Source organism: Pseudorca crassidens, chromosome 1 (assembly GCF_039906515.1).
Source record: "Pseudorca crassidens isolate mPseCra1 chromosome 1, mPseCra1.hap1, whole genome shotgun sequence".
Taxonomy (NCBI): Eukaryota; Metazoa; Chordata; class Mammalia; order Artiodactyla; family Delphinidae; genus Pseudorca; species Pseudorca crassidens.
In genome coordinates this window covers 104007883-104034912 of record NC_090296.1, presented here as the reverse complement: position 1 = coordinate 104034912, position 27030 = coordinate 104007883, and the positions used below count along the sequence as shown (strand labels likewise).

General features: G+C 39.6%; 1 protein-coding gene across 1 annotated transcript; it reads left to right on the top strand.

Moving 5' to 3' along the window:
• The first annotated feature begins 1226 nt into the window (after positions 1 to 1226).
• RSL24D1 (ribosomal L24 domain containing 1) lies at positions 1227 to 27030 on the top strand. The gene is made up of 6 exons (XM_067747594.1): positions 1227 to 1382; positions 18702 to 18815; positions 20513 to 20585; positions 23313 to 23376; positions 25092 to 25177; positions 26155 to 27030. The coding sequence occupies exons 1-6, from the start codon at positions 1302 to 1304 to the stop codon at positions 26226 to 26228; spliced, it is 492 nt and encodes a 163-aa protein (XP_067603695.1). The 5' UTR covers positions 1227 to 1301; the 3' UTR covers positions 26229 to 27030.

The following is a 27030-nucleotide window of genomic DNA, read 5'->3' as shown; positions in this document are numbered from 1 at the left end:
ATGCCAGTTAAAATAATAATAAAAAAATTTTTAATCTCAGATTGGCAAAGATCACCTTCGACAAAGACGTCGTGAAGTAGGCATCTTATTTGTTCTTGTTGAGTGTTAATTGGTAAAACCTTTTGGAAGGCATTTAGTATTATCTACCAAATTTTAAGTGTTATAGGCCCAGCAACTCTATACCAATAAACTCTTCTGAAAAAAAAAAATTAGTAAGGATGCTTATTATCTCCCAAAGATAGAAGACAAGATACGAAACAAATTTCCAAACACAGGCAACCAATTAAGATGATACCCTCCTACAACTGCGCTTATGTAACTATGGAAGACAATGTGAAGTATTCACTGATAATAAAATGTGTATTGGATGCCTAATTACGTGCCAGGAACTGTTCTAGGTACTGGGAGTATAGCTGTAAACAAAACGACAAAAATCCTTGCCTTCATGGAGCTCACATCCCATTGAGGGGAGGCAGATAACAGCAAGATGCAGAAAAGGGTGAACAGGATGCTCATCAGTGTTATCAAGAAGAGGGAGTGGAGACACGTACACACAAATGTTTGTCTATGCACAGAAAACCTCTGGTAGGTAATAAAAGGACGTGACTGCTACTGGAGAGGAGGACTGGAGGTCTGGGGAGAGAACTTAAGTTTACTGTGAAGAAAAAAAAATTTTTTTAACCACATATGTATATTAATTAAAAAGCGCGGAGGTGGGGGAGTAAAGGTGGAGACCACCACTACAAGTCTTTAAAACACTGCCGCTTAAGTCCTCCGAACCTGAGGCTCAGCTGCTTCGGTTGCAGCGCGTGGCAGCAGGTTCCCGCCGCGGGCATCAGGCAAGTCGGCTTGGGACTGGAATCATGGGCGGGGCTCGGGCCGCAGAGAAATGAGTTCCCGGAGACGAGCCACGTGTGGAGAGCCGTCTTGGGAAAAGCACAAACCAGAAACAGGATATACAAGACGTGAGTAAATGCTGACGTCGTACGACACGGTGGGGAGGAAAACTAGAGGCTCGGACAGCCAGTTCAGAAGCCTGCGTAGAAACGCGCACTTCACCAGCGGGCGGCCGCACTCTGGGCCTGCGCCAAACGGCAGCGCTTTTGCCGGCGTGCCCGCGGGGTGGCGCTGTCACGTCCGGCTAGCTTTCCAGGGGGCCCCCAAGAGCGAAGGACCACCGCCTTTTCCGGGTGGAGAACCGGAAAGAGAATCACTTCCCGTGGCGGGGCCACGTCACTTCCTCTTAAGCGCGGCGTCTGGCCGGGGCGTCCGCACGAGCGGCGTCCGCACGAGCGTTCAACATGAGGATTGAGAAGTGTTATTTCTGTTCGGGTCCGATTTACCCAGGCCACGGCATGATGTTCGTTCGCAACGATTGCAAGGTGAGACGGCCGGGAGTAGCGCGCGCTCCGCTGCGCTCCCGCCGGGCTGAAGCCGCGCCCGCTCGGCGCGGGGTTCCTCGGCCCCTGCGTGGGGTTTGGTCTAGGATTTCGGCTCGTGGGGCTGGTTTTGCTAGCGGCTCCGACCTCGACCTCCCTCCTGGGGAAGGTTCTCCTGCCGGCGTCGCGACCGGAGCTGGTCACTAGACCGCCGTTGGGCGAGGCTGGCTGTCATGAGGTTGAGGAGCGATTCCAGCCAGCGCCGACGGGGAAGCTGGGAGTCTGTTTGCCCACTTTTGCACATGGGCCACGTTCTTCAGTTCGGTAAACTTTGTTGAACGCATGCCGGGTTAAGCATCATTGCTGAGGTCCGCGTCTGTACAGATGAATAAGACTTGGGGTCGGCCATAGTCTGTAGAGGTTGATAGAAATGTTGCATATGGCTTAATAATAGAGTTATGTATTATGAAGCTGTTGGAGGTGTTTTGGAGAGGGTCGTCTGTAGAAAGGCACAGAAAGGAAGTGACGTTTATCCTGGATCTTGCATTTTGCTTAAGAACGTGAGGAGAAGGCAATCTAGGTGGAAGGAAAACGAACAGTTTGAGCAAAGGCACAGAGGGGAGCAGCTACTTCTCTGTTTAGGGAAGTGACGGATTGCAGATGGTAATAGAGGCTTGGGGTAGGGCTATAATGAAGTACGGTTTTCACTGAATGTGTATCACTTTTTCATCATCATGAAGTCGAAAGATCATAAGTTGGGGACCGTCTGTATAAGGCCTCTGTGAAAGACTTTATGAGTGATACATGAATTTGCCTTTCATACCGGAATGGATCTCATTCCTCTGTTTAACACATTGTTTCTCAGAATTAGACCTCTTTTGTATTTGCTTCTGAATCACTGGACACTTGTAGAAAATACTGATTCCTGGTTTCCACCGGATCTATTGAATTGGAATCTCTGGGGAGAGAGGAAGAGGAGCTAGAAATCTATATTCATTGAGGTGATTTTGACATGCTAAAGAACTACAGTTCTTGTTTCATCACCTTATGTCTGTATTCTACATGAAAAATATTGACCTCACTAAATTAGGAGTAAGGGGTCTTGCCAAAAGTGTGGGACCAAAGCGATGTTTGAAAACTTGAAAGAGCATGTAAAAGATTTTTTTTTTTTTTTTTTTTCCCGGTACGCGGGCCTCTCACTGTTGTGGCCTCTCCCGTTGCGGAGCACAGGCTCCGGACGCGCAGGCTCAGCGGCCATGGCTCACGGGCCCAGCCGCTCCGTGGCACGTGGGATCTTCCCGGACCGGGGCACGAACCCGTGTCCCCTGCATCGGCAGGCGGACTCTCAACCACTGCGCCACCAGGGAAGCCCTCATGTCTCTTTTTGAATTATGGTTTTCTCAGGGTATATGCCCAGTAGTGGGATTGCTGGGTCATATGGTAGTTCTATTTTTAGTATTTTAAGGAACCTCAATAGTGTTCTCCCTAGTGGTTGTATCAATTTACATTCCCACCAACAGTGCAGGAGGGTTCCCTTTTCACCACACCCTTTCCAGCATTTATTGTTTCTAGATATTTTGCTAATGGCCATGCTGACCAGTGTGAGGTAATACCTCATTGTAGTTTTGATTTGCATTTCTCTAGTAATTAGTGATGTTGAGCATCTTTTCATGTGCATCTTGGTCATCTGTATGTATGTCTTCCTTGGTGAAGTGTCTATTTAGGTCTTCCACGCATTATTATTATTATTTTTTTTCCGGTACGCAGGCCTCTCACAGTTGTGGCCTTTCCCGTTGCGGAGAACAGGCTCCGGACGCGCAGGCTTAGCGGCCATGGCTCACGGGCCTAGCCGCTCCGTGGCATGTGGGATCTTCCCGGACCGGGGCACAAGCCCGTGTCCCCTGCATCGGCAGGCGGACTCTCAATCACCGCGCCACCAGGGAAGCCCAAAAGATTTTTAATTCCTGCTCTCAGGAACATGACAAAGAATTTATAGCAATGAATGAAATGATTGTCAGGTTGGGGTGTAATTCACAGTGGGCATTACGGCTTTGTGGATGATTTGGTCATCATGACTATGATTTTTGTCCATCAGTGTTTGTCAGCTGGGTATGGGAATTAGAAAGGATGATGGGAGCTATCTAGAGTTGTATGTTGATCTGGCAGACACAGTGGAAGTTCAAGTTGATGAGGAAGTCTATATTGCTAGCAAGGATAGTGTTGAATTAGCTGGGAGCTAGCTTGCTGTAGGGAAGACCAGTGTATCCAGAACAGAGTTGATTGGGGAAATAAGAAGTAGAGGCCCTGAAGCACTAATGAAGAACAGGTGCCTCATTTTTTCTTTGTTGATGATTCCGAAATCTTTATCTCCTTAGTTTCAGGTGTGAATTTTCCGCTTGACAGGGAAATCCTGTTTGTACCTAACAGTGAGCCTACTGAGAGTGTTCCTTATTACCTCAAATCTTTTTGCTCTCTGAATTAATACTGTCATCCACCTAGACAGTTCTGCTAGAAACTGAGAGTCATCTTTGAATCTTTCACCGTTTATATCTAGCTATAGGTTCTATCCATTCTGCCTTTGCAAGGGAGAGTGGTGTCTTAGCTTTCTTTCTGCCCACCTGCCCTGGGTCCAGATTAGGCACTTGTCGCTTTTGTAGCCTCCTAACTAGTCTTTCTGCATTTATGCTTTTAGCTTTTGGGACCATCTTTCATAGAAACCTCCCCTCTTATGCTTCTCAGGTAGTTTCTTAAGAGTAGAATTAGTGTATTACTGTTCCATATTTTCATAGTTTGCAAACAGGAAAAATATACATACTCTTAAGGTGTGCTTAATAAATGTTTGTTGAATTAGTGGCATAAGAACTTGAAGATGTGGCATAAGAACTTGAAGGTGTTGGAAGAACTTTGAGGCTCAGATGGATCATTTGTGTGCATGTTGAAGACTGAGGATGATGCCAGAGGACTAGGTTAAAAGGGAAATTTGAGTCTTATGAAGCTTTATCTCACACATAATCGTTTACCACCTACCCCACCATAGATTTAACCACTTCCTTAATGTGTACTTGCATATTACTTTATACTTGATTATTGTGTATAGTTATATCCCATTGTTTATATCCTAGTCGGTTCTTTATCTCTCTTGTTTGCAAAATGAGATTTTACCACGTTGCTAGACTAAGCTTCTCAACGTAGGGCATCATGTTTTAATTATTCTTGTATCTAGTACAACATCCAGCACATAGTAGCTGCTCCTTATTTGGGGATTGAATCCCCATCCCATCTCAGTGACTCCAGTCTCTTCAGATAATTCATTGTGCTTTTCAGGTGACGTCTGTTAGATATGGAGTTCAAGTAGACTTGCCTGTAACTTCCCATTGGCTCTCTTTGGAACCGAGGAGACCTGGGACAAGTTCAGGTCTCTCATTAGGTATATCTCAGAAGTGGGGATTTGTTTAGGAGTTATCTAGTAGGTGTTAAACATTGAAGCCTTTTACTTAAAAAAGGTAATAGTACTTTGGCTGAAAATACTCAAAGAAATTTTACCAATAATGATTTTATAGTGAGTTATTCCAGAAGACTACAGTATTCTCCTATTTTCTAGTTGGTTTGAAATTAATTCAAGAATGTAGACATGCTTTTACTCGAGTCTCCCAGGAGAGGGCTCTCCATGAGGTCAGGGCTTAGATCAGATTGATCTGGTATTGACCATTTCTAAGAAAACTATGTCCTAGTGTGTTTAGTGACCTATTTGAAGGTCTCCATAGAACAAAGTGTATATAAAATGAAAAGTATTTTGGTTTGTGATATATGCGTATGTGTGTGTGTGTGTGTGTGTGTGTGTGTGTGTGAGTGTGTGTATGTTAGCTTGAAATGGTGATATCTTATTTTGACCTTTTTTTTTTTTAATGGGTCACATTTTCTAGGTATGATAATTCAACTTAATTTTCTTTGCCAAGATCTACAAACTCAATTACTTTTTCTCTTCAGATTTCCTCTAGTAATACACACAAATTTCAATGTGTTCTAAGACAAAGTAACAAAATGATGCATTTTAGACTTATAAAATGAGTCCCAATAAGCCATTTCAGGAGCATGTTGAATGATCATTAAATTGTAAACACTATTAAAGGATCACATCTTTTGGGATGAAAGTGAAGAATTAAAGTAGTGAAGAATCTTCCTAGTAGATCTCTGAATAAATACTTTAGAAGACAAATCTATAGTCAGTTTTAGTTGCTTTTTTGAAATTATTTTGTGCAACGGTGGAAAGAACCAAAGGAAGTTTCAGAATGGTTGTTTGAAACTTTTAACCCCCTCCCCCCATTGAGGTATTTAGAAAGTGAATTTTGAGAATTATTCTGAATTGCAAAGGGATTTAAATAAATGAATTTCCCTAAAACTGTTCCCTTCATTCAAGATCATTTGTAAGGTTTTACTATTATTCTATAAAAATGGTCGGGTTTTTTTGGGGTTTTTTTTTGCGGTACGCGGGCCTCTCACTGTTGTGGCCTCTCCCATTGCGGAGCACAGGCTCCGGACGCGCAGGCTCAGCGGCCATGGCTCACTGGCCCAGCTGCTCCGCGGCATGTGGGATCTTCCCGGACTGGGGCACGAACCCGTGTCCCCTGCATCGGCAGGTGGACTCTCAACCACTGTGCCACCAGGGAAGCCCTACAAATTTCCTTTTTAGCACTGCTTTCCCTGCATCCCTTAAGTATTGGTAGGCTTTGTTATCATTTTCATTCATGTCAAAATATTTTCTAATTTCCCTTGTGATTTCTTCTTTGCACCCTTGATTGTTTGAGTGCATTGTTTAATTTCCACATATTTGTGAATTTTCCAGATTTTTTTCTGTGATTGATTTCAGTTTCATTCTGTTGTGGTCAGAGAACATACTTTGTATTATTTTAATCTTTTCAGATTTATTGAGACTTGTTTTGTGTTCTCAAATGATGGTCTGTCTTGGAGAATGTTGCATGTGCAGTTGGGAAGAATGTATATTCTACTGTTGAGTGGAGAGTTCTACTGATGTCTATTATGTCTGGTTGTTCTATAGCATTGTTCAAGTCCTCTGTTTCCTTATTGATCTTTTTGTTCTGACCGTTATTGAAAGTGGGGTATTTGAAGTTTCCAATTGTTACTGTTGAACTATTTCTTCCTTCAATTCTGTTGGTGTTTTTCTTCTTTTGGTGCATATATATATATATATATATATATATATATATATATATAATTGAAGTGTAGTTGATTTACAATGTTGTGGTAGTTTCTGGTGTACAGCACAGTGATTCAGTTATATATTATACATATATATTACATATTTTTTTCATATTCTTTTCCATTATGATTTATTACAGGATATTGAATATAGTTCCCTGTGCTATGCAATAGGACCTTGTTGTTTATTCATTCTGTTGGGTTGGCCAAAAAGTTCGTTTGGTTAATGAATACATTTAATAAAGTTCTTGCTGAAAATGAAAAATGTGTGTTTTATTTTTACTTAAAACCGAATGAACTTTGTGGCCAACTCAGTGTATACAATAGTTTGCATCTGCTAGTTCCAAACTCTCAATCCAACCCTCTCCCACCCCCACTCCCCATTCGCAACCACAGGTCTGTTCTCTATGCATGTGAGTCTTTTTCTGTTTCATAGATAAGTTCATTTGTGTCATATTTTAGATTCCACACATAAGTGATATCCTATGGTATTTGTCCTTTTCTTTCTGACTTCACTTAGTAGGATTATCTCTAGGTCCATCCATGTAGCTGCAAATGGCATTATTTCATTCTTTTTTTATATTCCATTGTGTATATATGTGTGTGTGTATACATATATATGATATTTATATATATATATATCATATATATATGTCTCTCACATCTTCTTTATCCATTCTTCTATCTATGGACATTTAGGTTGTTTCCATGTCTTGGCTATTGTGAACAGTGCTGCTATGAACATAGGAGTGCATCTATCTTTTTGAATTACAGTTTTGTCTGGATATTTGCCCAGGAGTAGCATTGCTGGATCATATGGCAACTCTGCTTTTAGTTTTTTGAGGAACCTCCGTACTGTTCTCCATAGTGGCTGCACCAATTTACTTTCACACCAACAGTGTAGGAAGGTTTCCTTTCTCCACACCCTCTCCAGCATTTGTTATCTGTAGACTTTTTTTTTTTTTTTTGCGGTACACAGGCGTCTCACTGTTGTGGCCTCTCCCGTTGCGGAGCACAGGCTCCGGACGCGCAGGCTCAGCGGACATGGCTCACGGGCCTAGCCGCTCCGCGGCATGTGGGATCTTCCCGTACTGGGGCACGAACCCGTGTCCCCTTCATCGGCAGGCGGACTCTCAACCACTGCGCCACCAGGGAAGCCCATCTGTAGCCTTCTTTAATGATGGCCATTCTGACTGGTGTGACGTGGTACCTCACTGTAGTTTTGATTTGCATTTCTCTAATAATTAGCCATGTTGAGCATCTTTTCATGTTCCTGTTGGCCATCTGTATGTCATCTTTGGAGAAATGTCTGTTTAGATCTTCTGCCCATTTTTTGATGGGGTTGTTTGTTTTTTTGTTATGGAGTTGTATGAGCTATTGGTATATTTTGGAAATTAAGCCCTTGTTGGTCACATCAATTGCAAATATTTTCTCCCAGTCTGTATGTTGTCTTTTCATTTTGCTTATGGTTTCCTTTGCTGTGCAAACGCTTGTAAGTTTGATTAGGTCCCATTTGTTTATTTTTGCTTTTATTTCTATTGCCTTGGTAGACTGACCTAATAAAACATTGGTACGATTTATGTCAGAAATTTTTGCCTGTGTTCTCTCCTAGGAGTTTTATGGTGTCATGTCTTATGTTTAAGTCTTTAAGCCATTTTGAGTTTATTTTTGTGTACGGTGTGAGGGTGTGTTGTAACTTCATTGATTTACATGCAGGTGCATATATATATATATTTTTTAAACATCTTTATTGGGGTATAATTGCTTTACAATGGTGTGTTAGTTTCTGCTTTATAACAAAGTGAATCAGTTATACATATACATATGTTCCCATATGTTTTCCCTCTTGCGTCTCCCTCCCTCCCACCCTCCCTATCCCACCCCTCCAGGCTGTCACAAAGCACTGAGCCAATATCACTGTGCCATGTGGATGCTTCCCACTAGCTATCTACCTTACTACGTTTGTTAGTGTGTATATGTCCATGACTCTCTCTCGCCCTATCACAGCTCACCCTTCCCCCTCCCCATAACCTCAAGTCGTTCTTTAGTAGGTCTGCGTCTTTATTCCTGCCTTACCCCTAGGATCTTCATGACATTTTTTTTTCTTAAATTCCATATATATGTGTTAGCATACGGTATTTGTCTTTTTCTTTCTGACTTACTTTACTCTGTATAACAGACTCTAGGTCTATCCACCTCATTACAAATAGGTCAATTTCGTTTCTTTTTATGGCTGAGTAATATTCCATTGTATATATGTGCCACATCTTCTTTATCCATTCATCCGATGATGGGCACTTAGGTTGTTTCCATCTCCGGGCTATTGTAAATAGAGCTGCAGTGAACACTTTGGTACATGACTCTTTTTGAATTTTGGTTTTCTCAGGGTATATGCCCAGTAGTGGGATTGCTGGGTCATATGGTAGTTCTATTTGTAGTTTTTTAAGGAACCTCCATACTGTTCTCCATAGTGGCTGTACCAATTCACATCCCCACCAGCAGTGCAAGAGGGTTCCCTTTTCTCCACACCCTCTCCAGCATTTATTGTTTCTAGATTTTTTGATGATGGCCATTCTGACTGGTGTGAGATGATATCTCATTGTAGTTTTGATTTGCATTTCTCTAATGATTAATGATGTTGAGCATTCTTTCATGTGTTTGTTGGCAGTCTGTATATCTTCTTTGGAGAAATGTCTATTTAGGTCTTCTGCCCATTTTTGGATTGGGTTGTTTGGTTTTTGTTATTGAGCTGCATGAGCTGCTTGTAAATTTTGGAGATTAATCCTTTGTCGGTTGCTTCATTTGCAAATATTTTCTCCCATTCTGAGGCTGTCTTTTGGTCTTGTTATGGTTTCCTTTGCTGTGCAAAAGCTTTGAAGTTTCATTAGGTCCCATTTGTTTATTTTTGTTTTTATTTCTATTACTCTAGGAGGTGGGTCAGAAAGGATCTTGCTGTGATTTATGTCATAGAGTGTTCTGCCTATGTTTTCCTCTAAGAGTTTGATAGTTTCTGGCCTTACATTTAGGTCTTTAATCCATTTTGAGCTTATTTTTGTGTATGGTCTTAGGGAGTGATCTAATCTCATACTTTTACAGGTACCTGTCCAGTTTTCCCAGCACCACTTATTGAAGACGCTGTCCTTTCTCCACTGTACATTCCTGCCACCTTTATCAAAGATAAGGTGTCCATATGTGCGTGGGTTTATCTCTGGGCTTTCTATCCTGTTCCATTGATCTATCTTTCTGTTTTTGTGCCAGTACCATACTGTCTTGATTACTGTAGCTTTGTAGTATAGTCTGAAGTCAGGGAGCCTGATTCCTCCAGCTCCTTTTTTCGTTCTCAAGATTGCTTTGGCTATTCGGGGTCTTTTGTGTTTCCATACAAATTGCGAAATTTTTTGTTCTAGTTCTGTGAAAAATGCCAGTGGTAGTTTGATAGGGATTGCATTGAATCTATAGATTGCTTTGGGTAGTAGAGTCATTTTCACAATGTTGATTCTTCCAATCCAAGAACATGGTATATCTCTCCATCTACTTGTATCATCTTTAATTTCTTTCATCAGTGTCTTATAATTTTCTGCATACAGGTCTTTTGTCTCCTTAGGTAGGTTTATTCGTAGATATTTTATTCTTTTTGTTGCAATGGTAAATGGGAGTGTTTTCTTGATTTCACTTTCAGATTTTTCATCATTAGTATATAGGAATGCCAGAGATTTCTGTGCATTAATTTTGTATCCTGCTACTTTACCAAATTCATTGATTAGCTCTAGTAGTTTTCTGGTAGCATCTTTAGGATTCTCTATGTATAGGATCATGTCATCTGCAAACAGTGACAGCTTACTACTACTTTTCCGATTTGGATTCCTTTTATTTCTTTTTCTTCTCTGATTGCTGTGGCTAAAACTTCCAAAACTATGTTGAATAAGAGTGATGAGAGTGGGCAGCCTTGCCTTCTTCCTGATCTTAGTGGAAATGCTTTCAGTTTTTCACCATTGAGGATGATGTTTGCTGGGGGCTTGTCATATATGGCCTTTATTATGTTGAGGAAAGTTCCCTCTATGCCTACTTTCTGCAGGGTTTTTATCTTAAATGGGTGTTGAATTTTGTCAAAAGCTTTCTCTGCGTCTATTGAGATGATCATATGGTTTTTCTCCTTCAATTTGTTAACATGGTTTATCACATTGATAGATTTGCGTATATTGAAGAATCCTTGCATTCCTGGAATAAACCCCACTTGATCATGGTGTATGATCCTTTTAATGTTTTGTTGGATTCTGTTTGCTAGTATTTTGTTGAGGATTTTTGCATCTATGTTCATCAGTGATATTGGCCTGTAGTTTTCTTTCTTTGTGACATCCTTTTCTGGTTTTGGTATCAAGGTCATGGTGGCCTTGTAGAAGGAATTTGGGAGTGTTCCTCCCTCTGCTATATTTTGGAAGAGTTTGAGAAGGATAGGTGTTAGCTCTTCTCTAAATGTTTGATAGAATTCGCCTGTGAAGCCATCTGGTCCTGGGCTTTTGCTTGTTGGAAGATTTTTAATCACAGTTTCAATTTCAGTGCTTGTGATTGGTCTGTTCATATTTTCTATTTCTTCCTGATTCAGTCTTGGCAGGTTGTGCATTTCCAAGAATTTTTCCATTTCTTCCAGGTTGTCCATTTTATTGGCATAGAGTTGCTTGTAGTAATCTCTCATGATATTTTTTATTTCTGCAGTGTCAGTTGTTACCTCTCCTTTTTCATTTCTAATTCTATTGATTTGAGTCTTCTCCCTTTTTTTCTTGATGAGTCTGGCTAGTGGTTTATCTATTTTGTTTATCTTCTCAAAGAACCAGCTTTTAGTTTTATTGATCTTTGCTATTGTTTCCTTCATTTCTTTTTCATTTATTTCTGATCTGATTTTTATGATTTCTTTCCTTCTGCTAGCTTTGGGGTTTTTTTGTTCTTCTTTCTCTAATTGCTTGAGGTGCAAGGTTAGGTTGTTTATTCGAGATGTTTCCTGCTTCTTAAGGTGGGCTTGTATTGCTATAAACTTCCCCCTTAGAACTGCTTTTGCTGCATCTCATAGGTTTCGGGTCGTTGTGTCTCCATTGTCATTTGTTTCTAGGTATTTTTTAATTTCCTCTTTGATTTCTTCAGTGATCACTTCATTATTAAGTAGTGTATTGTTTAGCCTCCATGTGTTTGTATTTTTTACAGATCTTTTCCTGTAATTGATATCTAGTCTCATGGCGTTGTGGTCAGAAAAGATACTTGATACAATTTCAATTTTCTTAAATTTACCAAGGCTTGATTTGTGACCCAAGATATGATCTATCCTGGAGAATGTTCCATGAGCACTTGAGAAAAATGTGTATTCTGTTGTTTTTGGATGGAGTGTCCTATAAATATCAATTAAGTCCATCTTGTTTAATGTATCATTTAAAGCTTGTGTTTCCTTATTTATTTTCATTTTGGATGATCTGTCCATGGGTGAAAATGGGGTGTTTAAATCCCCTGCTATGAATGTGTTACTGTCGATTTCCCCTTTTATGGCTGTTAGTATTTGCCTTATGTATTGAGGTGCTCCTATGTTGGGTGCATAAATACTTACAATTGTTATATCTTCTTCTTGGATCGATCCCTTGATCATTATGTAGTGTCCTTCTTTGTCTCTTTTAATAGTCCTTATTTTAAAGTCTATTTTGTCTGATATGAGAATTACTACTCCAGCTTTCTTTTGGTTTCCATTTGCATGGAATATCTTTTTCCATCCCCTTACTTTCAGTCTGTATGTGTCTCTAGGTCTGAAGTGGGTCTCTTGTAGACAGCATATATAAGGGTCTTGTTTTTGTATCCATTCAGCCAATCTGTGTCTTTTGGTGGGAGCATTTAGTCCATTTACATTTAAGGTAATTATCGATGTGTATGTTCCTATTCCCATTTTCTAAATTGTTTTGGGTTCGTTATTATAAGTCTTTTCCTTCTCTTGTGTTTCTTGCCTAGAGAAGATCCTTTAGCATTTGTTGTAAAGCTGGTTTGGTGGTGCTGAACTCTCTCAGCTTTTGCTTGTCTGTAAAGGTTTTAATTTCTCCATCAAATCTGAATGAGATCCTTGCTGGGTAGAGTAGTCTTGGCTGCAGGTTTTTCTCCTTCATCACTTTCAGTATGTCCTGCCACTCCCTTCTGGCTTGTAGGGTTTCTGCTGAGAGATCAGCTGTTAACCTTATGGGGATTCCCTTATGTGTTATTTGTTGTTTTTCCCTTGCTGCTTTTAATATACTTTCTTTGTATTTAATTTTTGACAGTTTGATTAATATGTGTCTTGGCGTATTTCTCCTTGTATTTATCCTGTATGGGACTCTCTGTGCTTCCTGGACTTGATTAACTATTTCCTTTCCCATATTAGGGAAGTTTTCAACTCTAATGTCTTCAAATATTTTCTCAGTCCCTTTCTTTTTCTCTTCTTCTTCTGGAACCCCTATAATTCGAATGTTGGTGCATTTAATGTTGTCCCAGAGGTCTCTGAGACTGTCCTCAGTTCTTTTCATTCTTTTTTCTTTATTCTGCTCTGCAGTAGTTATTTCCACTGTTTTGTCTTCCAGGTCACTTATCCGTTCTTCTGCCTCAGTTATTCTGCTATTGATCCCATCTAGAGTACTTTTAATTTCATTTATTGTGTTGTTCATCGTTGCTTGTTTCATCTTTATTTCTTCTAGGTCCTTGTTAACTGTTTCTTGCATTTTGTCCATTCTATTTCCAAGATTTCAGATCATCCTTACTATCATTATTCTGAATTCCTTTTCAGGTAGACTGGCTATTTCCTCTTCATTTGTTAGGTCTGGTGCATTTTTATCTTGCTCCTTTATCTGCTGTGTGTTTTTCTGTCTTCTCATTTTGCTTATCTTACTGTGTTTGGGGTCTCCTTTTTGCAGACTGCAGGTTCGTAGTTCCCACTGTTTTTGATGTCTGTCTCCAGTGGCTAAGGTTGGTTCAGTGGTTTGTGTAGGCTTCCTGGTGGAGGGGACTAGTGCCTGTGTTGTGGTGGATGAGGCTGGATCTTGTCTCTCTAGTGGGCAGGTTCACGTCTGGTGGTGTGTTTTGGGGTGTCTGTCGCCTTATTATGATTTTAGGCAGCCTCTCTGCTAATGGGTGGGGTTGTGTTCCTGTTTTGCTAGTTGTTTGGCATAGGTTGTCCAGCACTGTGGCTTGCTGGTCGTTGAGTGAAGCTGGGTGTTGGTGTTAAGATGGAGGTCTCTGGGAGATTTTCGCCATTTGATATTATGTGGAGCTGGGAGGTCTCTTGTTGACCAGTGTCCTGAAGTTGGCTCTCCCACGTCAGAGGCAGAGCCCTGACTCCTGGCTGGAGCACCAAGAGCCTTTCATCCACACGGCTCAGAATAAAAGGGAGAAAAAGTAGAGGGAATTAGTAGAAGTATGAGGAAAGAAAGAAGGAAAGGAGGGAAGGAGGGAAGGAAGGAAGGAAGGAAGGAAGGAAGGAAAAGAAAGAAAGAAAGAAAAAGGCAAAGAAGGAAAGAAGGCAAGAAGGAAAGAAAGGAGGGAGGGAGGGAGGAAGGAAGGAAGGAGGGAAAGAAGGAAAAAAGACAGAAAGAAGATACAGTAAAAATAAAGTATAATAAAGTTATTGAATTAAAAAATTCTTATTTAGAAAAAAAAAAGGGACAGATAGAACCTTAGGACAAATGTTGGAAGCAAAGCTATACAGACAAAATCTAACACAGAAGCATACACATACACCCTCACTAAAAGAGGTAAAGGGGGAAAAATCATAATCTTGCTCTCAGAGACCACCTCCTCAATTTGGGATGATTCGTTGTCTAAAGGAGGGAAGGAAGGAAGGAAAGAAGGAAAGAACGAAGGTAAAGTATAATAACGTTATTAAAATTAAAATTATTAAGAAAAAAATTTTTTTAAAAACCATGGACGGATAGAACCCTAGGACAAATGGTGAAAGCAAGACTATACAGACAAGATCTCACACAGAAGCATACACATACACATTCACAAAAAGAGGAAAAAGGAAAAAAATCATAGATCTTGCTCCTAAAGTCCACTTCCTTAATTTGGGATGATTGGTTGTCTATTCAGGTATACCACAGATGCAGGGTACATCAAGTTGATTGTGGAGCTTTAATCCGCAGCTTCTGAGGCTGCTGGAAGAGATTTCCCTTTCTCTTCTTTGTTCTCACAGCTCACAGGGGCTCAGCTTTGGATTTGGCCCCGCCTCTGTGTGTAGGTCGCTGGAGGGCGTCTGTTTTTTGCTCATACAGGACGGGGTTAAAGGAGACGCTGATTCGGGGGCTCTGGCGCACTCAGGCCGGCGGGGAGGGAGGGGCACGGAGTGCGGGGCGGGCCTGCGGCAGCAAAGGCCGGCGTGACTTTGCACCAGCCTGAGGCCGGCCGTGCGTTCTCCCAGGGAAGTTGTCCCTGGATCCCGGGAACCTGGCAGTGGCGGGCTGCACAGGCTCCGCGGAGGAGGGGTGTGGAGAGTGACCTGTGCTCGCACACAGGCCCCTTGGTGGCGGCAGCAGCAGCCTTAGTGTCTCCCGCCCGTCTCTGGGGTCCGCGCTTTCAGCCGCGGCTCGCGCCCGTCTCTGGGGTCCGCGCTTTTAGCCGCGGCTCGCGCCCGTCCCTGGAGTTCCTTTAAGCAGCGTTCTTAAACCCCTCTCCTCACGCACCAGGAAACAAAGAGGGAAGAAAAAGTCTCTTGCCTCTTCGGCAGGTGCAGACTTTTCCCCGGACTCCCTCCCGGCTAGCAGTGGTGCACTAACCCCTTCAGGCTGTGTTCAAGCCGCGGAGCCTCAGAGCCTCAGCTCGCAGCCCCGCCCGCCCTGGCGGGTGAGCAGACAAGCCTCTCGGGCTGGTGAGTGCCGGTCGGCACCGATCCTCTGTGCGGGGAATCTCCCCGCTTTGCCCTCCGCACCCGTTGCTGTGCACTCCTCCGCGGCTCCCAAGCTCCCCCCTCCGCCTCCCGCAGTCTCCGCCCGCGAAGGGGCTTCCTAGTGTGTGGAAACTTTTCCTCGTTCACAGCTCCCTCCCACTGGTGCAGGTGCCGTCCCTATTCTTTTGTCTGTTTTTTCTTTTTTTTTTTCTTTTGCCCTACCCAGGTACGTGGGGAGTTTCTTGCCTTTTGGGAGGTCTGAGGTCTTCTGCCAGCCTTCAGTAGGTGTTCTGTAGGAGTTTTTCCACGTGTAGATGTATTTCTGGTGTATCTGTGGGGAGGAAGGTGATCTCCGCGTCTTACTCTTCCGCCATCTTCCTGAAGTCCAGCCATATATGTTTTAAGTTATATCTTCATGTTGGATTGACCCTTTTATCATTTTATGGTGTCCTTTTTTGTCTTTTGTAACAATTTTTCTTAAGACTTATTTTGCCTGATATTAGTATAACTACTAACATAGTTATACTATATAAACAGTATAACTACTGTTATGCTGTCCTGTAGACAGCATATAGATGGATCTTTTTTTCAAAAAAATATTTATTTTTGGCTGCGTTGGGTCTTTGTTGGTGCATGCGGGCTTTCTCTGGTTGCAGGGAGCAGGGGCTACTCTTTGTTGCAGTAAGTGGGCTTCTCATTGCGGTGGCTTCTCTTGTTGCAGAGCACGGACTGTAGGCTTATGGGCTTCAGTAGCTGTGGCTTGTGGGCTCTAGAGCGCAGGCTCAGTAATTGTGGTTCACAGGCTTAGTTGCTCCGTGGCATGTGGGATCTTCCCGGACCAGGGCTTAAACCTGTGTCCCCTGCATTGGCAGGCGGATTCTTAACCACTGCACCACCAGGGAAGTCCCAGGATGGATCATTTTTAAAATTCATCCTGCCAATTTCTGCCTTTTCATTGGAGAAGTTGATTTATTTACGTTTAAAGTAATTACCAGTAAGGAAGGACTTCTGCCATTTTTGATATTTGTTTTCTATGTCATGTCTTTTTTGTTCCTCAATTCTTATCACTGTCTTACTTTATGACTGCTTTTTCTGTAGTGTACTGTTGCGATTCCCTTCTTGTTTCTTTGTATATTTTTAGTTTTAGTAACTTTCTTAATGGTTACTCTGGTGACTACAATTAATCTTAATTTCCAGTGATGTAGATTTATAATTATTGTTTTATACAATTGTCTTTTAAATTAAATCTTATGAAAAAAGAGGAGTCACTAACTAGAAATTCATTAATACTGACCTTTATACGCACCTATTTAGTTACCTTTACTGGTGTTCTTTATTTCTTCTTGTGGATTCAAGTTACTGCCCATTGTCCTTTCATTTCGGCCTGAAGGACTCCCTTTAGCATTTCTTGTAGGGCACTGGCAACAAACTCTAAATTTGTTTTTATTGAGGTGAGATTTACATAACATAAAATTTACCATCTTATTTTTATTAAGTTATAATTGACGTACATTAGTTCCATATGTACAACATAATGATTTGATATTTATATGTATTGTGCAAAGGTCACCACAGTAAGTCTAGTTAACATTTGTCACCATTACCTTGTTACAGAATTTATTTTACTGTGATGAGAACTGTTAAAATCTACTCTCTTAGCAACTTTCAAATATGCAATACAGTCTATTAACTGTAGTCATCATGCTGTATATTACATCCCCATGACTTATTTTTTTTATAACTGGAAGTTTGTATCTTCTGACTCCCTTCACCCATTTTGCCCACCTCTCCCGCTTCCCTCAGTCTCTAACAACCACCAATTTATTCTCTGTATCTGTGAGCTTTGTGTTTTTGTTTTTTTAGATCCCACATGTAAGTGATATCATACATACGGTATTTGTCTTCCTCTGTCTGCTTATTTTACCTAGCATAATGCCCTCAAGATACATCCATGTTGTTGTAAACAGCAAGATTTCCTTCCTTTTTTCTTTGGCTGTGCCACGTGGCTTGTGGGATCTTAGTTCCCCAACCAGGGATCGAACCCGGGCCCCCTGCCATGGAAGCACCCAGTCCTAACCACTGGACCACCAGGGAATTCCCAAGATTTCCTTCTTTTTTATGGTTGAATAATGTTCCATTATATATATATATATGTCATATTTACAGTGGCATGAATAGTATTTTATTGTATATATACACCACATTTTCTTTGTCCATTTATCTCTAGATGCACACTTAGGTTGTTTCCATATCTTGGCTATTGTAAGTAATGCTGCAATGAACATAGACATGCATATATCTTTTCAAATTAGTATTCCTGTGTTCTTTGGGTAAATACCCAGAAGTGGAATAGCTGGATCATATAGTAGTCCTGTTCTTTTTCTGAAGCATTTCCATAATGTTTTCCATAGTGACTGCAGCACTTTACAATCCCACCAACAATTACAAGTGTTCCCTTTTCTCCACATCCTCTCCAACACTTGTTACTTGTTGTTTTTTTGAAAATAGCCATTCTAACTGTGGTTTTGATTTTCATTTCTCTGATTAGTGATGTTGAGCATCTTTTTATGTACCTGTTGGCCATCTGTCTTTTTTAGGAAAGTGTCTATTCAGGTCTTCTGCCCATTTTTTAATTGTATTGTTTGTTTGTTTGCTATTGAATAGTATGAGTTCTTTACATATTTTGGATATTAACCCTTTATCAGATATATAATTTGCAAATATTTTATCCCATTCAGTAGGTTGCCTTTTCATTTTTTTTGTTGTTTGTTTTTGTTTTTGTTTTGCGGTCCTCTCACTGTTGTGGCCTCTCCCGCTGCGGAGCACAGGCTCCCGACGCGCAGGCTCAGTGGCCATGGCTCACGGGCCCAGCAGCTCCGCGGCATGTGGGATCTTCCCGGACCGGGGCATGAACCCGTGTCCCATGCATCGGCAGGCGGACTCTCAACCATTGCGCCACCAGTGAAGCCCCAATGGTCGTTTTTAACCATATTTTTGGGGCCCTCAATCTTTAGTTGTGATGCTGTTTTAGTCAAAAAAATAGTTCAATTTCCATTTTATGTGATATGTCTCACACATTTCTAAATGGTGTTTTGAGTAAGTAGAAGCAGTTGTGAGAACGATTGTTACTTCTCAGACTTTATAGTATATTTTGTTTGGTAGGATAACGTCCTATGGTATAAAATTTTTTAATATTGACTTTTCACTATTTAACACTTTTCTTGTAGGTGTTCAGATTCTGTAAATCCAAGTGTCATAAAAACTTTAAAAAGAAGCGCAATCCTCGCAAGGTCAGGTGGACCAAAGCATTCCGGAAAGCAGCTGGTAAAGAGCTCACAGTGGTGAGTACGGTTAGCTATCAGTATAGTTTTTACAGTTTTCAAAATTTTAACTTCTGGGTGGGAGATGTGATTTCATTAACTCTAACAAGGCTTCCTATAGAATGGTTAATGAGTGACTTATTTGCATCTGGTAATTCTCACATGATCCTCAGAACCATAAATCTGTAGAATTCTGAAAAGGAAAAAATTCCTAATCTAGTTTGTAAAAGTGATTTTTCTTATTCTCGAAAAAGTATTTTTAGCTCTTGCAACAAGGGGAGAATTATTTAAATGGATTGAAGTTGGAAATTGCTACTTAAGGATTTTGAAAGGAGGTTAAGAGATTAAAGGGTTTTTGACTAGCAGTGAGGACTCAGCTGAGGTTTGTAGTAGACTCATTTATCAGTTTCTTGATTTCTTTAGCAGGACTGTGTGTCTGAGAGCAGAGAGCTTAGTTCATAATGGCAGTGTAAGGAGGAATAGTGAGGAATCAGGGGTGAGGGAGTTCCATGGGGCAAGCCCCCACCATATTGCTGTTAATTGAGTTGGTGTAAGGACCTGGTGAAGCTTATCTGCACTCGATCCTTAAAAAGGGAGGAGGGGAAGCTGCTGCACAGGCTACCTTTGAGGGAGGGAGAGCTTTCAACTGTCCCCTTCCGCCGGACTTCCTCTTCCCCCAAACCCATGACTCTTTCCCACCTCGCCACTCCTTAAAGACAGTATCTAAGTAGTTGCTGTGAAGCCCTTTGCTGTCTTTCTCGACACCTGAGGTTCTTCAGTGAACATAAAGAATATTTTTTGACAACACATAAGGCCAAATCATAATTGTCACAAAAGTAATTTTCACTGTGGACGAATAGATATGTTGCATCTCAAATACAGGTGGCAACTGTATGAGTGAAGAAAGGATGCCGGGTCATAGTCATTTGCTGGTGACGACTTACCTTATCATGGCTGAGGTTACTGTGATCTGAACAGAGGCATGTGTATATAAATGAAATAGCCACGTGCAGAGTTAATGCTGTTCCATATGCCAGAGTCTGATAGCTTTGAAAACTAAGAAATATCTGTAGTTTTTCCAAAATTATTTTGCATGTTTTGAGATAAATAGGATTGTTAATTGTCAAAATATCAACTACATTTGGAGGGGACTAAAGAATTTCAGGCTGAAGCTTACATCATGCAGAGTCGTACCACATTATTTGAAGATGTGGTTTCAACTCTGTGCTGTAACACAAAGGTTTATAGGTATTGAAATATATAAACATGCTAGGTATTTTTGTTGAACCATATGCAGTTCTCAGTGTTTGACTTTTTGATCTATGGGAAAAGGAAATTTCATATGGTTCAAACTAATATAAAGTTTTCTGGCTGTGAGTCTCATCTAGGAATAGGAAGTAAGGGAAGCTTTTTTAGTTCGTTTATAATCCCCATGATTGTTATAGGCCCCTATGAGGGATGGTGGTGATCCTCTCCCCTCCCCTCCCTTTGAGAATCACTCATACATAGACAGACATTTTCAATAGGGCTGTCTTGTACATCGTGGTATTTAAAAGAGAAAAAGGTTGAAAACTTGTATCTTCTGGGATCACCCCGGGGGAAATCTTAATATGTGCCCATAGCTTGAAACACTTCGAACTTTTGTGAAAAGGAGAAAAAGTTTTAAGAAATGCTTCCTTTCTACCTCTCTTAAAACCGTATTTCTCCTCTTCTTACAGGATAATTCATTTGAATTTGAAAAACGTAGAAATGAACCTGTCAGATACCAGCGAGAGCTGTGGAATAAAACCAGTAAGTCACAAGGACTACCGGGGATTTTCAGGAGACACTGGTTTGGGATATTACCATACCTTTAATATCAGTTGGTTGTTTAAATATTAGATTTCTTTTCATCAGTTAGCTTTTATACTTTTATCCTTATTTTAATGGCTCTGTTGTATTTGTGGGTTTTTTTAATAAGCTATCCCAAATCCTTTTCAGAATTGGCTGATGTATCCATTATAAAAATGACATAATTATTAAATTTGATATTATTTGAAGTGCCTACACAGAAATATAAAAACATTCAAATATCTGGGGAAAAAAATAGAGATGTAGAATACTTTTGGGGGGTGAGTGTGGCATAGTTAAAATATACAAAAAACCTAACACACTTTACAAGTTTAGATAATTTGGTTTAGGGATATAAGTATTGTTTTCTGTATACCTAATAATAGTGATTCTGTAAAGTTAAAAAGTACAGCATGTAAGGTGATAATTACAAATTTTCTAAGAGAACTTCTAAGTGCTCGACTTAGGTAAAAATGAAGCTATAGGCTACTGAAACTAAAAGTAATGTTTAATTCTTATCTACCTACCTACCTACCTACCTCTCTGTTTTGTTTACTTATTTAAGTAAGCAGAGGGTTTAATTTAAAAAATTCTCATGTAGTAAAACGTAGTTCCTTAAGCTAGCTTGTAGATTCCACTATGTCTCTATGTGTGTTTGAGGCCCTCGGCCCTGCCTTTTCTCCTTCCCCCATGCCTGCTTATGCAGCCTTTAGCCATTTCTAGTCTTGGGTGTGGAGGTGATGTAGTTTGTTACCTAGAAGTCTCTAAGACTTAGAATTCTACCAACTTTATTGGTCTCTAATGGATTATTGGCAGGGCATACTTTTCAACACCTTTTCACCAGTTAGTCACAAGACTTCAGAGGAAGAGTTGGAAAGTTATGGGCCTTTGTAGTAGCATTTGACACCCTCTAAAGCCTTGTTTATCTTCCTGAACTGTGTGGAAAAATCAGAGTCCCAATGGGGAATTGCCTCAGTATTCTGCCCCTTGGTGTGCTTGTTTGGTTTATCTTTTTAAAAAATAAGGTCTTTCCCTTCTGTTTTGTAATTAGCGGAGGAGTTAATTTCTGATTAGCAGTTGGTTTTATTGGGTTTATTTGGTAAGGAAATAACACTGATTCAAACGCAAGGATTTTTGAAGAGATTAATAGGATTTTTTAAATTGAAGAGATTAATAGGATTTTTTAAATTGAGATTATAATTGACATATTAGTTTCAGGTGCACAGCACAATGATTTGATATTTGTATATATGGTGAAATGATCACCAAAATAAGTCTGGTTAATATCTACACCATACATAGCTAATTTTCATAGGATTATTAAATTGATTCCTAAAGGTACTCTTGGCAGGGACATTATTGGAAGATCCTAAAGCGTTTCTGGACCCCACTGAGTTTTATTTCACTTTGGCCTTTGTTTTCTTTTTTGTTACTACTTGAAGATAGCAGCTCCAGACCATTTTTACCTATAACTACTTTTATTTGATGGGTATTCAGCTTGATATGGAAACTGAGGTACATATTTTAGTCATCTGTGGATCTTCAGTTACTAAGATCCTCTGTGCTGGTATCATGATGTTTATGTTGTTCCTGAGAAATACTGTGTGTTCTCTAAGATGTTGTCTCCTTTACCAATAACCACTGACTCTAGCATACAAAGATGAACAGGGCATACACAGTCCCTGATCTCTCAGTGCATTTTACTGAGTATTTTATTGTTTCTGTTAGACAGTAATTGGTTTAGGTATTATCACAGAGTCTCATTCATTTGCCCCACTCAGATCCACAGACTACACTTTAAGAATCTGGATTGGGAATTGTGCTATTTAGTATGGTAGCCACTAGCCCCAGGGGCTACTGAGCAATTAAAATGTGACTAGCCTGAATTGAGATGTTCTGTAAATATAAAATACGTGCTGGATTTTGAATACTTAGTATGAAAACAAGCATAAAATATCTCAATAATTTTTTATATTAATTACATGTTGAAATGACTGACAGTATTTTGGCTATGTTGGGTTAAACAAAATCTATCTTAAATTTAATTTCAAACTGTTCCTTTTTACTTTTTTAAAAAAAGTGGCTACTAGAAAATTTAAAATTACATATGTGATTTATCTTACATTGGACAGTGCTGATATAGATTCTAGAGTAGTTGGACTCAACTCCCTTATAGCCAAGGCTCCTCTACACATTTTCTGAAACAGTTGGATTTTAGTGGTTAAGAACGTGGCAGATTGATTGGTTCATTCTACCAGTATTCATCATGTGCAGATCATATCCTAGGCACTTGAAGAAAAAGTGGCTTTTATGACAAGGTAGAGTCTATTTATGGAGATGACAAGCTAAGGATGGGATTAATTGCCATTAATCCAAGTTCTCTGTAGAATAAAATTTGAAAAGCATTGGACTGGTTTCAAGTACAAGAAAAATTTAGTAGTAAAGGCTTTTGCAAAATAAAAGTTAGAGAAATGATACGTGGGAAAGAGTCAACAGTGATATCAGCCAAGGGTGCATACCTTTGTCAGCTATTTTAGTAGGAATTGTTTTTGAGGTGAGTTTTTTGTTGAGTTTAATCCACTTCTAAGCCACAGTAAAGTAGTGATTGTTAAAGCTCCTGTTGGTTATAATCATCCTGCTTGAATGAATGTACATAAATTTGTTAACATTTATGCATTTTTTTTGTAGTTGATGCAATGAAGAGAGTTGAAGAGATCAAACAGAAACGCCAGGCTACATTTATAATGAACAGGTATGAATATTTAAAATACCTTTATTTTCATGTAACTTCAAACTTTCAAAAACTGGCAAGATAGTATAAAGAAGTCTTGTATATTCTGTTAGCATTTTGCCAAATTTACTTTAACTCTGTGCGTAGTAAGTTGAAGACATGATACCTTTTCCTCCTAAGTATGCTTCTCTCTCTCTCTCTATATATATATATATATCCTAAAAATAGTATGTTCTTTTTCTCTGGGATTTTAAAATTGAGGTATAATTGACACACAACATTAGTTTCAGGTGTACAGCAAAGAACATAACCACAGTATAGTTAAATCAGAAAATTAACACTGCTAAAATACTATAGACCTTACTAGATTTACCTGTTGTTCCAATAATGTCCTTCATAGCAGAAAATCCTGGATCATACATTACATTTAGTGGTCATATCTCCTCAAGCTCCTTTAATCCAAACAGTTTCTCACCTTTGTCTTAGATGACATTGGCCTGTTTGAAGAGTACAGGTCAGTCATTTCATAGAATGTTCCCTGGTTTTTGTTTGATGTTTTCTTCGTGATTAAATTCAGGTCCCTTTGGCCAGAACATCATAGAAGTGTGTCCCCCTTAAGCACCCTAGCAGAGGCACCTGTTGTCCCTTACTGGTGATGTTAACTTTCATAGCTTGGTTAAAGTAGTGTCTGCCAGTTTTCTCCACTGGAAAGTTACTGTTTTTTCCCCCTTTTATCAGTACATATCTTGAGGGAGTCACATTGAGACTCGGCAAAGAGCCTGTTACTCCTCAAACTGATACCTACTGGTTTTCGCATCCATTAGAGTTCTGCCTGAATCTGTTACTACTGTGATTGTTGCCAAATGGTGGTTTTTCTGATTTCATCATTTCTTCTCCGTTTATTAGTTGACCTTCTTATCTAAGAAAGAGCATTTTCCTTTTTCCCCAGTTCCAAAATTTATTCTTTTATTCATTTATTCACATCATATCTGTGTGTATTCATTAATTCTTATTGTATTCAATGAGTTATAATTCTTTGTCATTATTTTGATGTTCTAAGTGCCCCAAGTTGGCCAGTGAGAATTCCTTCAGGCAGGCTGTGTGTCATTTTGACAGTTCCTCACCATTCTTTGAGTCCTTTCTTGCTTTTTGCTTTATGGCTAATAAGATTTTCCCTGCCCCAGCTTGGAATTGGCCATTGCTTTAGAAGGGGCATCGCTTTTGATCTAGTCACCATAAAAGTCATAGAAAAGCATGCGTCAACAGCTTTCTGGCTTAAAAAAAAATTTTTTTTTAAAGCATTACAAAAAAGGACCCAAATGCTTGAGAACTAGTCTGTTAGCTTTTTTTGTTGAATGTCTTGTGTTTTGTGCTCTTGTAATTACTAACAGAGACTACAAATCTTTCTCCTCAAATAGAGAACACAGACACTTCAATAATTAGAGATTCTTACTCTGTGTAATCTCTGAGACTTGTTAATTCTTTGTTTCAATCACATCCCTTCATTCACTGATCAAATATCTTTTCAACCCCTGTTTTATTCCTGACTAGGTGCTAAGAATACAGTGAATGAACAAATTGGGAGTGCAAGAATCATGTTTAAGCTAATTAGGAACAAGAAATGAATTGTGTTCCCATTGCTCATTTGTGTGGCTAACTTAATACAATTTTTACAAATTAGGAATTAATGTCTTTTAAAGAGATTTTAGTAACTGAAGTTTTGGCCTTTGTCCTAGGTTGAAGAAAAATAAAGAACTACAGAAAGTTCAGGACATTAAAGAAGTGAAGCAAAACATCCATCTTATCCGGGCCCCTCTTGCAGGTAAGTATTGCATTGTGCAGGAGTTCTCTGCCTTAAGTAGAGAAATGAAAAATCTGGATTGTTGTGGTCTATGTAATTGGGTACCAACCAACTTTTTAAGGTTGAATCTTTTCATGTAAATGTTCTCCCTCATTTATGATATGACTGTTTATAAAAATAATTTAGTCAGTGTGTTTCCCAGTTCCAGTCAATTTATTGCGTATGGTGTTTCTTTTCTCCCTTCATAAAATCCTAGCTTCCACAAAATCCAAGTTAATCAAAACGATTTGAGTAATAATTTAATAGATGATTTTGCCTCATACCTGTTTTGATTAAAGGATAATGTTTTATATTAGTAGCTCTCAAACTTCATTTGGTGTGGGAGTTACTTGGGGGACTTAGTATGTAAACATAGAGGTCTAAGCCCCTTGAGTTCTTTACTAGCTAGCTAGTTCTTTACTAGCTCTCCAGGTGAGTCTGATACTTCAGTTTGAGAACTACAGTTTTGTATTAAAAACCCTCCTTGTGCTTATGTAACTTACAGTTAGGCACTCACTTGAGCAGTTGCTTGTGTGCATAATTTCTTTTGTGAGATGCTAGGAAACCACTCTTTTTACTCAGCTGGTGCCAAGTGCAATCTGTTAAAAGGAGAGAAATTTTGGTGAGATATAGCTATGCCTAAACCTTAGTAAAGTCAAATCCTATAACCACATATTGGGTAGATTTATGCAAAAGTCCTAGCTAGGTTGTTTTTGTACCAAATTTAAAAAAAAAGACAAAATCCTGGAGCATTGTTTCACATATAGATGATATGGACTGACAGACAACCAAAAAACAGTAGGAATGAACCATTGTTACCTAAGTTTTTAGGTAACCCTCTTTGAGGTAGGTAGTACAGTGTTAAGAGCAGAGACCCTGGTTCAAGGTGGCCAGGGTTCACATCCCAGCTCTTTGTCAAGAGTTTAATTTCTTTCTTTCCCCCCCTTTTTTTTTTTAAGGCAAAGAAAAGCAGCTGGAAGACAGAATGGTGCAGAAATTACAACAGGATGTGGACATGGAAGATGTTTCTTAGAACTCTTACTGCCTGTAACCATTTCTATAAGTGCATCTGGAAATCTCCTTTGGAGACACAGAACTTCTAAATTATTGGGTTTTTTTCATATAAGGTCACTCATATGAAAGGGGATTAAAGTACTTCTTTCCTACATTGGTCTCTACAGAACAGCAGATGTGGATGCTTGATTGCATCTCAACGGTAAGCCTTCACTGAGAGATCACTTTTATAAGTCATGAAAATTGTTTGTAAATACAGAAGTGAATTGTGGACATAAAATGGTCATGCCATTTGGTTAATGGCACTAGGCAGCATTTATGTAACAATTAATGACAAATTCATGACGAGTTATATATAAAATAAAATTTTCATTGCAGTAAAATATTCCTTTCCTAGAAGGGATACAGCAAGGAACTAACAATCTGTATGATAATTAGCCTCTAGTAATTTCTTTTGATTTTAGTACTTCTGGTTTTGGTTTATTAGCTTCTTAGAAGAACATAATGGTCTAATATATTGAAGCCTAATTATGTTGGACCGTTTTGATCTGGTTTTAACTATTGTGATTGATAGGCATTTGTGGATGTTGGGGGTGAGTTGAATAGTCTGTTCCTGAAATGGCACTATATAATTTCTACTTTGGAGAATACTCACTTCTAAGTTGAGATTCCTAGTAGAATAAGCTTTATTTTTCTAGGCGTCCAGTACCTATTAAAATTTTTTGTGTGGTTTTCTTTTTAAAAACTCCTTGTTTGTGGAAAATTGGACGTATGGGTAACACGTTATAGATTATTTGCACATAAAATTGTTTCTGAAGTAA

Bases quoted from the DNA above. Each gene is read 5' to 3' on its own strand.
- RSL24D1 (XM_067747594.1), top strand. From the start codon at position 1,302: ATGAGGATTGAGAAGTGTTATTTCTGTTCGGGTCCGATTTACCCAGGC. The intron at 18,816-20,512 runs GTGAGTACGGTT...CTCTTCTTACAG, and splicing joins CTGGTAAAGAGCTCACAGTG to GATAATTCATTTGAATTTGA. The intron at 23,377-25,091 runs GTATGAATATTT...CCTTTGTCCTAG, and splicing joins GCTACATTTATAATGAACAG to GTTGAAGAAAAATAAAGAAC.